General features: G+C 53.7%; 1 protein-coding gene across 1 annotated transcript in view; it reads right to left on the bottom strand.

The window, feature by feature from the left end:
• Positions 1-15089, bottom strand: part of snd1 (staphylococcal nuclease and tudor domain containing 1) — a 90433-nt gene that overhangs the window by 15996 nt on the left and 59348 nt on the right. Inside the window, exon 18 of the mRNA XM_057022014.1 lies at positions 1253-1394. Coding sequence (XP_056877994.1) covers positions 1253-1394 — 142 coding nt within the window. The remainder of the gene's footprint in view (positions 1-1252; positions 1395-15089) is intronic.

The following is a 15089-nucleotide window of genomic DNA, read 5'->3' as shown; positions in this document are numbered from 1 at the left end:
CGGAGCGCCGAGGGCCGGGGCGTTAGAGGGGACGCCCGATCCGGAGCGGCGAGGGCCGGGGCGTTAGAGGGGACGCCCGATCCGGAGCGCAGATCCCATCGAGCCTGTTCCGATGGTGCAGATGATAACAGCCACAAACAGGAGATCCAGCCTCCGCTTTCAAAGCTGACGTGAGAATAGAGACCCAGGAATGGGATGAGTGTGTGTGTGTGTGTGTGTGTGGGGGGGGGGGGGGGGTAAACGTGGTGATATTGTAAAGCACTCCGCTTGTATGATTTTACAGGCCCCAACACTTTGATGTGCTCTTCAAGGGGCTTCTATGAGAGAGAGGGAAGGATGTTAGGGGGGGTGACCGGCGGGGGGCCAAGACGGCTCAGGTTTTTCGCCCCTGCTGTGAACGCGCTTTAAGTCTCGTGCGCGGACGCAGCCCGATTAAAGAGGAGAGACTAAATAAGAGCAGCTGGATCATCTGAACTCAGGTGATGGATCTCCCGGCTCCTCCCTCAGCGGGAAACCATGGAGCATCTGGGTGCCCGAGGAGACGCCGGAGCTCTGGGTGTGAAACTACAGCGAGATGATGGAGGGACGGCGCCCACCAGGGCCGCACGAGTGATGGGCTTATTAGTGGGGGGGCGCCAGACTGGCAGCAAATGAATTAATTACAGTAGTGAGGCAAATTAAGAGGCGGCCAAAGTCAATTTCACAGGCTCTGCAAGTCGAGGCGACATATGGGGGGGGGGGGAGGAGGAGGAGCCGGGACCACGGGACAACTGGCCGGCGATGAAAGGACGGACATTTGCATCGAGGCTTCCAGGACCAGCCGGTGCTCAGGTTTGTAGATGAGGTCAGCTCGGTAACTTTCTCAGACTGTGGGTGCGGCGCTCTAACATACGCCCCCCCCCCGCTGTAGGAAGCAGCCGTGCGAGGATTCCAGGGAATGTTAGCTTCTCCGAACTTTCCCCTCATTTCCTCCCCCATCAGCGTTGACGTGTGGGGACGGCGTGATTTATTCCCTTCATTCGGGGATGATAACAAATGGGGCGTCCTTTGTTTGGTCTCCTGCACGGGGAGGGGGGGGGGGGGGCGCCCAGGGATCAGGTGAATGTCAGAGCGCTGGAGATAATTGACACTCATAAAGTCAGTCTGGCGTTAAAGGGAATAAAAGCACAACAACCGGGGAAACGCACCTGTTGACATCCGCCCCACACGGGTGCGCTTGTTTTACATGACGCTAAACACGGCTCCACGTTACCTGTCTCCACGTCCTGGGTGTAGAAGTGCAGGGTGTCGGTGATTTCCGTGACGTACACCGCTCTGTACTTGGCCACGCGCTCCTTCTCCTCGGACACGTGCACAAACTCTTCGGCTGGTTTCTCCTCATAATTGGCCCAGACCTGCGAAACACACACAGTGATGCCGCTTTAGCGCCACGTAACGATCAGAGCTGGCGTATGACTCTTGCTAACGCTAGCAGAGCAACGATGACCGCAGCGACTCCAAGAACGGCCGGAATGACTGTTTTAATGAGAAGAAGCAGATGATTCAAGTTTCTGGGAGGAGAAGACACTCTGACAAACTGGATTTAGTCAAAAAAAGATCTATAGACTTGCTACATTAGGTGCCATTAGCAGTCTGGATTGACATCATTCCAGTCCCTGAAACCGTTAGCGCTTTTGTTTGGGCTCAAGCCCCAGTTGAGAGGAAGGATTTGATCTTGATCAGCTGACAAACTAATGACGACTTCACGACATCATTAATACAAACCTGCAGGAAAAAAACACACATGTACAAGTAAAAGTGGTGTAAAGAAGTGTGTGTCAGTAGGTTGCATCCTCCGCGCGGCATCAAGGTTAGCGCTCTTTCCGGCCCGCGGGGATAAACGGGGCAGGAGGCTCATTAGGAGGAAGTGCTCCTCGCCTCGGGCCACATATCAAAGCGCCCGCCTGTCAGGAGGTGTGTTTGTGAGCGCGCGTTTGGGAATGCAGAGAAAATAGCAGGACGCAGTCAGGGCTGAATGAAACGTACGCGCAGGTTCAAGTGCAGCAATCGTCTAAATCACGTCGCCCAACAGGACGGGAGGGGGAGGGGGGGGGAGTGAGAGTGGACGCTGCGATTGGAGATCACGATGGAACCCTTCACACGTAAGAGAGCTAATTATTTAGCTGCATGCTCTCATGAAGCTAATTAGATTAGCTGGTTTGAGTGTTGACTTTGGATGAGACTCGGTGATTAATAACCACGGCTTTGTTTAAAAAAAATAAAAAAAAGCCTCGACGAGGCGACAGCGTCCGGTGGGTGCACGGGCAAGCGATGGGTGGAACACGGCCAAAAGGTCACAGTCAAAACTAAGTAAAGGCTCTCAACTATAACGGCCGAAACAAGTGATTGAACAGGCCGCTGCTGCTTCGCCTAGCGGCTAATAAAAGGGTCACGCTACACGATTAGCTGCAATTTTTCCCCATCGCATAAATGCTGGGACGAAAAAAATAAAGCTGAGGAGGAAACGGTGGAGCGAGGGAGGGAAGCAGGGAGAAATCCGAGAGATTGAGGGCAGGCGAGGTTAATGAGGACTGAAAATGCAGCCACGCTTCAAAAACCCCAAGATCAACCAGGATTTTACTTTATGTATTTATTTTGGAGGTGGTGGGGGGGGGGGGATACGGAGACACCTGCATTATTAGCATCACGCGCTATATGCGCACTCACAAACGGGAAAAAGGCTGGAAATAAACCTGCTTCCTTGGCAAATGAGCTGCGGTGGCTCTGCTTTTAATTAAACCTGCCACACCAATTAGGGATTACAAAGATTAGAGTGTCAGCGTTCATTAGCCTGGCGGGAAAACCCCCGCCGCCGCCGTCGTGACTGGACGCCGAGCGCGGGCGCCCTCTTCACCTCCGGCTTCGGGTTGATTGCCGATGCCAGAGCGGCGCAGGCAGGTGAGAGGACACCTGTGAAGCGTCACATCTTCCACTCTTCCACACCTTCAGAGTCCGCTTTGTTCAGAGAACGGCGTGGCGGCGTGCTCGCGGCGCCCCCGGGGCCGCTGACCTTCCGTGAGCAGCCGACCGTCCTCTTTGTTCCGCTCGAGCGCGGGAACGCGGCGGCCAGGAGATTTGGCCACCGGAACTGACAAACACCAGGACGGGGAGGAGGAACGGACAGACGCCGGCCGGGACGCCACCGCCCAAAACGCCGCGGCCGGGCACGGACAGATGGCGGGCTCGGCTGACCTCGATGACCCCCCGAGTCCAGCGGTTTAGAGTGATGCCTGATTAAACAATACAGCGATTCTCGGAATGACTCGGATGAGCTTTGTTTCCATTCCCACCTGTATTACCCATAATCCTCTTTTCTCCTGATGAAACTCCACCGGTCACAGCTGGAGGCCGCGCGTGCGACGCCCGACCTACGTTGGAGTCTCCTCACTGGGAACCAGTCAGGTGAAGGAAGGCAAGGACAGATGGACGGGGGAACGCCGCGGCGGTCGCCAGAGCGAAGGGGGGGGGGGGGGTGATACGGAGACACCTGCATTATTAGCATCACGCGCTATATGCGCACTCACAAACGGGAAAAAGGCTGGAAATAAACCTGCTTCCTTGGCAAATGAGCTGCGGTGGCTCTGCTTTTAATTAAACCTGCCACACCAATTAGGGATTACAAAGATTAGAGTGTCAGCGTTCATTAGCCTGGCGGGAAAACCCCCGCCGCCGCCGTCGTGACTGGACGCCGAGCGCGGGCGCCCTCTTCACCTCCGGCTTCGGGTTGATTGCCGATGCCAGAGCGGCGCAGGCAGGTGAGAGGACACCTGTGAAGCGTCACATCTTCCACACCTTCAGAGTCCGCTTTGTTCAGAGAACGGCGTGGCGGCGTGCTCGCGGCGCCCCCGGGGCCGCTGACCTTCCGTGAGCAGCCGACCGTCCTCTTTGTTCCGCTCGAGCGCGGGAACGCGGCGGCCAGGAGATTTGGCCACCGGAACTGACAAACACCAGGACGGGGAGGAGGAACGGACAGACGCCGGCCGGGACGCCACCGCCCAAAACGCCGCGGCCGGGCACGGACAGATGGCGGGCTCGGCTGACCTCGATGACCCCCCGAGTCCAGCGGTTTAGAGTGATGCCTGATTAAACAATACAGCGATTCTCGGAATGACTCGGATGAGCTTTGTTTCCATTCCCACCTGTATTACCCATAATCCTCTTTTCTCCTGATGAAACTCCACCGGTCACAGCTGGAGGCCGCGCGTGCGACGCCCGACCTACGTTGGAGTCTCCTCACTGGGAACCAGTCAGGTGAAGGAAGGCAAGGACAGATGGACGGGGGAACGCCGCGGCGGTCGCCAGAGCGAAGGGGGGGAGGGCAGGGGTCTGAACGCTGATGAAAGGTGGCAGCGTGTCAATTCCAGCCCTGCCTCCGAGTGTGTGTGTGTGTGTGTGTGTGTGTGTGTGTCTGCTTAATTGAATTCCCTGAATCAGATTTCCATTCAAGAATTTTGCTTTCAGCCCTCTATGAAATGACGAATGTGGAGCTGCATTAAATACACCCACGGGGGCTCTCATTAACTAGTCCAGGGCTGCTCATAACCTGCCATAACCAGAGGAGACCCCCCCCATCTATTTAGCCCCCTTCTGTCCCCATTGAATGGAACTGATATTTTAGTCATCATCTCCTCAAAGCCTTTAAAATTCCAACCATGTGTAACATGATCAAAGACAGGCAGAGCAGCTCATTAGACCTGGAGCTGTGAACACGGAGCACGTGTGGGAAGGTGGACGACCCCGGACTCTCCTACCTGCCCCCCCCCCCGACCGTCTCTCACACAACACTGGGGGGCTCTTCAGTTTAATGGACACCCGCCAAATCAAGTTCTGAATGGGTAAAAAGAGGAAAAAAGCTTCTCTATATTGATCGGAGTCACGCTGCGAGTTGAGTGACAGGTGTCGCAGCCAAGCCACGTTAACCAGTCGCCGGCGCCCGACCCGAACAGGCCCCGCCTACAAGGTTAAGAGGGGTTGTTGAGGGTACATTAACCCTGATCAAACTCCTCGCCCCGGTGGGATCAGTGAGAGGGGCATCTGTGGCCGTCGCCGGGGCTGATTTACAGGCTGCCCCCCCCCCCCCCTGTCCTCGTAGTCACACTTAATACGCAGCAGCTCCGCGTCGTAAAACCCGCGTGTGCGCGCGGGGCCGCCGCGGCGGCCTTGGGAGGAACGGGCCCTGCAATGTCGGCGCGACATTATCCCTGCCACGGCGGGCTAATGCGGGACGACTGCTTATGAGCCCGCAAGGCCACACGTGTGGACGCAGGAGCAAAACACGTCGGCCGCGCACGGAGAAAAAAGAAGAAGAAGCGGCGCAGCACCGTTCGGGGTGACGCTCATTTGTCCTGACAGATTTTATCTGTGTGATAGAAGCAAAAACAACAGCAAAAAAAAGCTAAATCTAAGGACTAATGGACTTCTGAGATAACCCCCCCCCCCCCACTGGAAACCACGTCTAATCTTCTTACGTAACATTAGCCGATACTGGAGGTGTCCGCTATCGCCGCCCCGACCAGTGGGAAGCGAGCGGGGGGGGGGATGAGTCCCTCAGATGTGGTTACTTAGCAGATAAATTATGCATTAAAACTGCACAGGTGGTGTGGGACAGGCTTTTTAGGTGGGGGGGGGCGCAGGCAGAGCAGCTGGGGGAATTCAGGGCTGAAGCGAGGGAGAAGAAGAAAGAGGAAGATACTCCGGCTTCATATCACAGCAAACAGATGTTCTGCCGCAGAGGTGGCAGGAAGGCAGCGGGGCGACTCAATGCTGGCTTACGCAGCTAATATGGCCGCCCCCCCCCCCTCCTGCTGTATGCTTACACACACGGTCACACTTAACAGCCGAGGCCTTGGAAGTGACCCGAGGATGTCTTTCTGGGAACTAAAACCTCTTCCTCGACTGTGTCGGCTGTACAGCGGAGCTGTTAGCACGTCTGTTAGCACGTCTGTTAGCACGTCTGTTAGCACGTGCTGGAAGCATGCTTCCAGCACTCTTAAAAAAACCAAAACAACAAAAACAACCCAGTCAAATTTAACGAGGACTAACTTGGATGAGACAGACATCGCTGATAAGTGTTGTGATCTGTTAGAGGGCATGGTGTTACCATGGCAACTGCAAATGGGAGCGCATAAGCGATGGAGGAGACACGTGCGAGCGTGCTCACGTCCACACCTGTGCCGCCGCCTTTGCGAGACGCTCTCGGCTGCTGGTGCTGCACGAGCGGGGGCCAGACACTCATTACACACACACACACACACACACGTGGTCCCCAGAGGCACCAGCTCCAACATATGGAGCCTTATGTCGAGTGGGTCGTTCCCTCCCCTCCCCCCCCCCGACCGGAGCGGCGGCGGCGAGCGTCTTCAGCCATTAAAGGCCGATCGAGTCTAGCGAGACGTCATCGGAGCAAAAACAAAAGCGGCGCTGGGGAATAAGAGGCAATTAAAGGAGAGCAGCTGCATGTGTGAGGGCAGACGCTCGATCTTCAGAGGAGCAACTGGGAGATGGGATCTCATACATGACGGCGGCGGGCGGACATGCGGCGCGCTGATCACATGTTCTTGACTCTCTCGCTTCCACCTTTTGTCCAACTCCTCTTCCTCTAATGACCTTGATGCCAAATGGCTGAAAACTGGTGGCTTCTTTCTATAAATACGCCAGCGAGGAGCAGGCGGGACAAGAGGGCGGGCCCAAATGAACAACCGTGGTCGGGCAATTTCAGCCCCCCCCCCCGCTTCTCCTTTCATCTGCCGTGAGACTCGTTACGTCTTTGGACGCGTCTCAGATTATCGTCTCAGACGGAGCGCTTTGTCTGATCACTGGAAATTACAGGCGACCGTCAAATAACGAGAGAGGGGAGATAACGAGGAGCCAAGCGGAAGGTATGAAACCACGATTAAGAAACAGGAATACTTCGGCGCCGCGACGCACAAGTACGCAATCCAAAGGCAATTAATCAACTTTTTAATTAACGACGTGTTCTGTCCTGGGTTGCCACGGCTGTTGCCATGACGACAGTTTCCCTGGGTGGCGTTATCTCGCCTTTCCCCTCCCTCTGCCTCCCGTTCTCTGATCATTTTTCTCGCGGATCGCTCCTTCTGCCCCCCCCTTCCTCCTCTTATGAAAAAACAAAAAATAAGGTGTCGGGAAACATGAGAAGCGGCGGGGGGGCGGGGGGGGGGGGGAGTGGGATGGTGATCCTATCAATCAAAGCCCCCTCAGGCGTTCCCACATGTGGGAAAACACGTATGTATCCGACGGATGTGGCTTTATGTCCCAGGCCCGCCGGCTCTGTGGCCGGCCTTTGGATGCCCTTTGACTGGGGGGAGCGCCGCTAAACTGGGAACGACGCCATGGTTCTACTGACACGGGAAGGGGGGGGGGGGGGCAAGAAAAGAATGCAGAGGAAAAACTAACTGAAAAGGGAGAGAAAGGAACTCAGACTGGTACCACAGCAGGAATCGGAAGCGCAGCGATGACGAGAGCCCGTTTATGTAACAGTTTTTTCCCTGAGGGGGGGGGAAGGGGGGGGGGGGGGCACAGAAACGTACACAGCCACCAGAGTGGTCTCATTCTCTACGTTTAAGAGAGGCTTTCCTGCAAGAAGCCAAACAGGAGGCACTGAGAGTGGAGTGGCCTGGATAACTGAGGCGGATTCCTTTGGAAAAAGAAAAAAAAAGTTAATCAAAAGTCTTCCCGAATTCCTCCACCCTCCCTTTTCCATCAAGTTGTCCCTCCTTTGGGGGGGGGGGGGGGGGGGGTTTAACGTTAAATGCATTCTGCACGAACGGGGCCACTTTACTCTGAAGGACGCGGCGACCTTGAAACGCCTCCACGGACGCTCGATGGAGCGCCCAAACCCGGCGAAGGGATTTCCTAGCGAAGTGAGATGTCAACGCGACGGGAAACTGGGAACAGCGGGAGAACATCCGGCCGCGTTCACCGGAGAGCGGCTCCACTGTCGACGTTATAAAAAATGTAAGGTTTTTTCAAGCGGCTCCTGCAGAGATACGGGCCGGGCCACGTTGTTGAGGGGGACAGTAGATGAGTGAAGGCAACAAAGAGCGCGTGAGGTGAGGGAAGAAGAAGAACCGAGCCCTGATTGGGGGGGGGGGTAACAAAAGCAGCAGCAGTGTGTGAAAGATGAACGCAGGAGAACTTAAGAGCGGCTGCTCAGCCAGGACGTCGGGGTGTGTGAGCAGGTAACGGGGTGAGTCGTGCACGGCCAGACGTGTCTGGGTGGCTGCGTAACAGCAGCATGATCACATTAGAGGAGACGCATATTCATAAAGGTCAGTGTTCCCAGGCAACCGGGGGCTCGTACCTTAGCGGCGCCGACAGGCAGAAATGCCTCCAAACTGGAGAAAGTTCTCATTAAAAAGGGCAACGTTTGAACGACCGGCCGAAAAAAGAACCCACCCCCGAAGAAACAAACAAGAGTGGCAGCGGTGGTGGGGACAGGACGACCTGAGGAGGGGGGGGGACTCGCTGCTGACCCATATTAAATGAGAGCTAAATGTAGCTTCCAGCAGGTGCCCTAAAAAATGTCAGAGTGTGTAAACGGTTTTAATACACACGCGGGGGGGGGGGGCATTTCCCCTTCCTCCCCTCCTCTAAACAAGGACGATCAGAGAGGAACCCTGATGAATGCTTTCGCAGCCCCCCTCTGATGACGCCCAAAATAAATAAATGTCAGCGGCGCAGCCCCGTAATGGATGTTCACATCAGTGGCGTCTGCAGGCTGCTGCAAGGTTACGGGAAGGTCACGTGCCGAGAGTCAACGCCGACTCACCGCTACGACCTGGAGGAAAGCGTTGGGGGGGGGGGGGGGGTACGCTCACACATGCGTGTCTAAACGCACCAGTCGAGGCAAAGTTTATTTAGCGCTGCAGCCACGGACTAATCAGAGCGCTGCAATCTGAGGTCAATCGCTCGCGCATGAAAAATTCAGAGCCCCCCCCCGTCTGTATTCCAGGCACACAATCTACTGGAGGTAAGAAGCAGTCAGCCAAGACCAGTCCATGACAAACCAAGTGGAAAAGTGTCTTCTTACAATGTCCCGAGAGGGACGAGAGGAGGAGGGGGGGAGAAAAAAGGAGAACAAATAATGTGCTCGAGTCCCGTCAGTTCGTGTCCTTCACACTCACTTTCATCAGCAGAGATAAGGGAGAGCAGAGGGTGGGGGGGGGCTGGGTGAGGTGGGGGGGGGGGGGGCTGCAATGCAAGAGAAAAGGGGACAGTGAGAGGCAGCGAGGCAGATCTGGACGTTTTCTACAGCGGGTGGCGTCGCTCAGGACGTGTTAATCAGCCATAATGCAACGCACTGTGTCACATCCCATCGCCCCCCCCATCCCTCTAGTGGGGGGGTGGAGCTTGTATGGAGGGGGCTGCAAACCTGTCCCACAGGTTTCTCTGTGAGGATCCGGGAGGCCGAGGACGCAGAAGCTGATAGGTTCAATGAGAAATACAAAACAGCTAAATGAACACACACACACACACACACACACAGACAAACACACACACACACACACACAGACAAACACACACACACACACACACACACACACACACAGACAAACACACACACACACAGACAAACACACACACACAGACAAACACACACACACACACACACACACACACTGCACTAAAAAAGGCCTACTTCCTGTTTTTACGCTTCATCAAGTAGAATATTTTATCCGTGTGTGTGTGTGTGTGTGTGTGTGTGTGTGTGTGTGTGTGTTCCTAAAGACTACCCTGATGTCCTTGTGGCTGGATGCATTTTTCAGGTGACATTTCTAAGGTGCCGTGTCCCCCTGCAGCCCCCGCCCATGCATAATTCACCACGCAGAAGGTGAGACGAGCGGACCGGGCCTTCCTCGCCGCCCCACCCTTTCAGTCGTCAGGGTGAGGGCGGAAACGCGGCCTCTGCGTGCGTGCGAGTGGAGCTGACAGCCTGCTGAATGTGCAGCTCGGACATGGGGGGGGGGTCAGAGGCAGAAGTGGCAGATGGGGGTGTAAACAACGCACACATCGGTGGGCCCGCTCATCTCTTTCCGTCTCTCTGGCTTTTTTTGGGGGGGGGGGGGGGTCCAGCTCCCAGCTCAAAGTCCTTTACAGTAAGACAGACGGAGCGAGAGGCTGTGGTGCGTGCCCCCCCCCCCGTGCAGATGTGTACACAGCAGACTGAGAATCACATTATGTAATCCTTTAGACCCACCAAAAAGCCCCCCGAGCTCTCTGCCTTTGTGTGATAGGTGGGTCATTTTGTGCACACGCAGATGAAGCAGGCATGAGCGGGCCGGTGCACGCGTGCTGAAAAAGGCCCCCACTCAGCGCCGCCCTGCGGGCCATCGTGCCCCCCCCACAACACCCGGCAGAATCAACCTTATTAAACACTGACGGGGAAGCCAAAGATCTCGAAGCGCCTTCGTTGGGTTGCAACAGACTGCTCGTTAGCGTGTTGTTGTTTTTTTTGACCCATTATCGTGTCCCGCTTCTGAATCAGCTCATCATCTGGCAACCGGTACTGTCGGGGAGACCTCAAACGGGCTCGGAATCCGGCAAACAAACAGCTGCCGCCGGGAAACAGACAGGAGAGATGATGTGAGCACAGTGGGCTGGGGGGGCGCCGCGCCGCACCGTGAGTCATCAAACCGCATTACCCTGTTCGCAGCTCCACGCCGACAACGCCGGCCAAGAAAAATAGAGAAGAGGAAGCCAAGGCCTTGATCAGTTGATTGGTGATCGCTGCAGACGAGGTGTTCCGACACGTGCTGGTGGGACTGGGCCAGCGGGTCCTGGGAATTCTCCCCATTCACCCCTCAGTGGATAATCCACTTCAACACGTTCCCTCGCCACAAATGCAGCATTTTCTAAAATCTAATCTCATCTGTGTTTCTTTGCCAATTGTGTTATATTTAATCACCTCACCCCCCCCACCCCCCCTCCTTTTAATGCCTGTGCATGTCAGAAACTGCAGCGTTCACGTGTAATCATGTAGCAACCGTCGGTTGCCATTAGTTACCTTGAATGAGCAGTTTTAAAAATGGCGTTATGCACGGTCTGCGGCGCGCATGCAATATGCATTTACTCAAACTCTTCAAAGTCCGGGTTTATTAAATGACAATGAGTTCGCCGCGTCGCACTGGCGTGAACAGGAAGCTGGCAGGAAATGAAAAGCAGCTATGCATCTTTATGACCTGAAGAATATAACAGAGGGGCCAAGGAAATATTAAAGCACATTAAAAAAAAAAGAAGGAGCTCTTCTAATACCTCTTTATTAATCCAACCCTACCGGGGAGAGAGAGAGTTAACCTCGAAGAAACCGCGATTCGATGGGGGGGGGGGGGGACAGCTGGGTGTAATGTAGAACTCACTGGACCCTCTTTAAAGGATGTACTGGTTGTACCGCCAGACAGTCTGAGATTCTACAGTGACCCAGAGTGACGAGGAGGGGGGAGGGAAGAAAATGGACTTTCCCGTGATGCTACAGCAGAGTAAAAAGGGAAACATAGTGGCAAAGAAGTCTCCAAAGAGGCAGATGACTCCTAAAACCTCAGCACTTTGCTTAAGAATAACCTCTCTCAAACACAGCTGGGACATCCACTTCCACACAGGAAGACTTTCATCTTAAATGAACTCAACATCCCTCCCAGAGTTCTTATTTTGGGAAGCTCTTGGTAGCGGACGTCGGTGCTCAGCTAAAGGAATTAGCTAAACTGTGCATAATAAACAACACATCTTAGATTAAGCTGCTTTAGTAAACAGCAACAGCAGGTTATTTCCACTGAAAATGCCTTTCATATTGGCGGGAGACAAAAAAACAACAACCCTAAAAGCGCTGCAACAGCTTCGGGGCTTAAGGAAGCACCGAGCGTAGCATTAATAGAAAAGAGACCGTCATCCATGAAAAGCAAACAAGGCTGCATATATGTAATTCTGCAAAGACTATTTACACAAGACAGGAGTCAGCATGGCGTCCCCTCAGCAGCAAAAGCTCATCTGCTGCATAAATCTGGATATTTCCTGACTAAAAATGGCCGCAGGTGATGCGGTAACGGTCCTCTGCAGAGCAGTACAGAGGCGCCATTATGTGAGCCTGACAGAAAATGAATTGGAACCAGTGAGGTGGAAACCAGTAAGAGGTAAACCTCCTCTTGTCTGTGCTTGGAGTCTATTAGCTTTGCTAAAAGCCCAATTATCCTGATTCGTCCGCAGCATGTTCCTGTTTAGCCAGGTGTGTGATGCACTGACTGCTGAGAAAGGTGCACGACAGGAGAGGCGCCATTCTTCTTTTGGACTGGAGAAGTTTGGCCTCAAGTTCTGGCCTTAACAAACAACCGGGCCAAGCTTTACAGACCATTATGTGACAGTGAGGCCGACCTCTTGGGTCATCTTTGACCTTTCTGAGCATCACTACACCTCATGAGTGTTTGACTGTGATTAACCACCAAAAAAACAGTCAAAATCTACTTTCTAAGGATTAAAAATGCTGTTTGTTTGACAAAAAAAAACCCAAAGTGTTGATGGACAGGTAAGGAAAAGGGGAGCAGGTCAATCCCTCAAAAGAGGTGCAAATAATGAGCTGTCCTCATCAAAAAAACGTTTATCCAGATAAAAGGAGGGATTTGAAGATTAGCCGCAGCAGTACAACAGAGCGGGGGCAGGCGGGGGAAACGGGAAGAGGTTAAAGGGAAAAAAAGGCTTAAGCAGGATTGAGGGAAACTGTCAGAAAGTGATGAAAAGAGAATCCATGACATGAAATATTTTAAACAGGGGCTGTCACATCCTCTTGCTTTCTCCGCTCTCCTCCCCGTCTTCCTCTCTCACCCACTCCCGGATCCATCCGAGTGTATTAATCCCTTTCAAGGTTGGGTAATTACGGAGAGAAAAAAAAGAGAGATCTTTCCAGAGAAAGCACACTCTGGTTATTATCGAGCCACATTTGTTGATATGTCTTTTCATAATTAGGCGATTTCAATTAGTAGCATGTTTCGCTTCTCCTTTCATTTCCCGTCCGCTGTCGTCTGATTATTTCTAGTAATTGTACTCGGGAATAATGATTGGGAAACGGGAACGTGCAGATTAATAGTTGACTTGAGACAATATACCTGAAATTACTGAAGTTTCCAAACACGCGTGAAAACTCCAGGGATAATTATGTATTAGCGCTGCTTAGCAACAATTAGCAAACAGTTCACACAAACGCTGGCATCTCTCCTTCAGCTAAAGCAATTGTTGGCACTTAAAGCGTGACAATAGGTTACGAGGCAGAGAGATTTAGAGGAAACAGAACCTAAGCTGCAAATAAATAGGAGTGAGGGGAGAATGAGCACTTGTCATGTTTCCCATGAAGGTCTCATCATTAGCAACACTGCTTTCTCCTGTTGGTCTCGGATCCGTGCAGGAAAATCCGGGGTTGGCGCCTCTCTGAAACTCTTGAAATGTCAACGGAGGAACTAAACGTGAAAGATTTACGTCCTCGACCGGAACGGTAATGAGTCCCGTTGCTTTATTGGGATCCGATAAATTGCTGATAGACAAAATCCAAACGTGCTGAGCTCCATAGAAGGCCCATCGACCCCGCTTGATAAGCCTTTTTGAACACAATCGCTCCGTCCCCCTGGTCTCATTGTGGGAAAAACTCGGAAGTCCCTCGAACTAAGCAGTTTTGGTTCAGGATGCAGCTGCACAAAGCCTCAATCCCCCTCGTCCTGGGGTCTGGACCACCAGGGGGACGTTTTGTCTAATGAGCGTACGTGTGTGTGTGTGTGTGTGTGTGTGTGTGTGTGTGTGTGTGTGCACCTTCTGACTTCCACTTCATTACAACAATGTCGGCCTGGAGGGATGCCTGACACAGCAGTACCCACTGATGTCTCCCATATCCACCGCCACGGGACAATATAAAGGGGGGGAAGGGGGAGGTGAGGAAGGGGATCTGCCCTACCTAGCCCTGGCGTCGACACAAAGATCAGCCCCAACTTCAATCGCTAGAGGAGTAAAAACAGAAAAATGCCGAGCCCTCCTGTTTCCTCGGCGGATCCTCGACGGGTTAATTACGCCAACAAATCCCACTTCGATTTGCAAACTATGCATTCACAAAACGCGCTGCCCGGTGCCCCGTCAAGCCCGCATCCACCCCGAGCACCGTTTGTGTGGCCCCCATTCTGTCGGCTCTCCTGTCCAGCTCAGGTTAGCTCGTTGGAGGGGGGGGTGGGGGGGTGGGGGGGGGAGTCGGCCGTGCGGACGTTCCACAAAAGCCAGCGGAGCCGCCGTCAGAGGTGTCGGGGAGCTGCCTGCGTATTCAACATGACAGGCTCGGCGCGCTCGCGCTGTTGCCGGGACGACTCGGAAAGACCCAGACAAAAAGGTTGAGCGGGTAGTACTCTTCAATCATTAAACCCCTCTCTCTTACAGTGGGAGGAAGACGGAGACAGAGACTACGTGTGGACTGAGAGGGAAGCCGTGCTAACATGACAGCCCGCTCGCTACGCTTACGCCGACAGAAGAGGCGTTTGTGTCTTCTGAAGGGCCTCAGAAACACAGGGAGGAAGAGCGAGACCTTCGAGGAAGCGAGAAAGGACAGGGTGAGATCCAGGAGGACGCTTAATGCATCTGGGGCGACCAGTGGCGCGTCGGAATCACACCTTCATCCATCTGCCGACGTTCATTCAGGAAGGAGGCCTCCGGAATGGCAAATGGATTGTACTCGCGCACCTGGGTGGGGGTGAAAAGGCGCCAGTGTGCAGCCCAGGTTTAATTACACCGCGTGTGTTAATGATGCACCTTCTGGTGATTGAACGTGTGTCAGGTTGGAAGTGTCGGCGCGACCCCTGCTTTTACCGTTCCTGATTAAAAGGGGGCCAAAGTTCAGTGGCGCTGCCAACACGTGCAAACGGCTTCTTCTGTCTTATCAGAGGCATTCATCAGTTTTATGTTGCACTAAAAGATGCCCAGATACAGAGAAGGACTGTATCAGTGAGGGACAAGCTTATTTAATGCTTCTTTGATGGTTCGATATCATCGCCCAGCGCAGATAAAGGATGTTCCCG

The sequence above is a fragment of the Takifugu flavidus genome, chromosome 22, assembly GCF_003711565.1.
Source record: "Takifugu flavidus isolate HTHZ2018 chromosome 22, ASM371156v2, whole genome shotgun sequence".
NCBI lineage: Eukaryota > Metazoa > Chordata > Actinopteri > Tetraodontiformes > Tetraodontidae > Takifugu > Takifugu flavidus.
The sequence above is the reverse complement of the archived record's forward strand: the minus strand, read 5'-3'. Positions and strand labels throughout refer to the sequence as shown.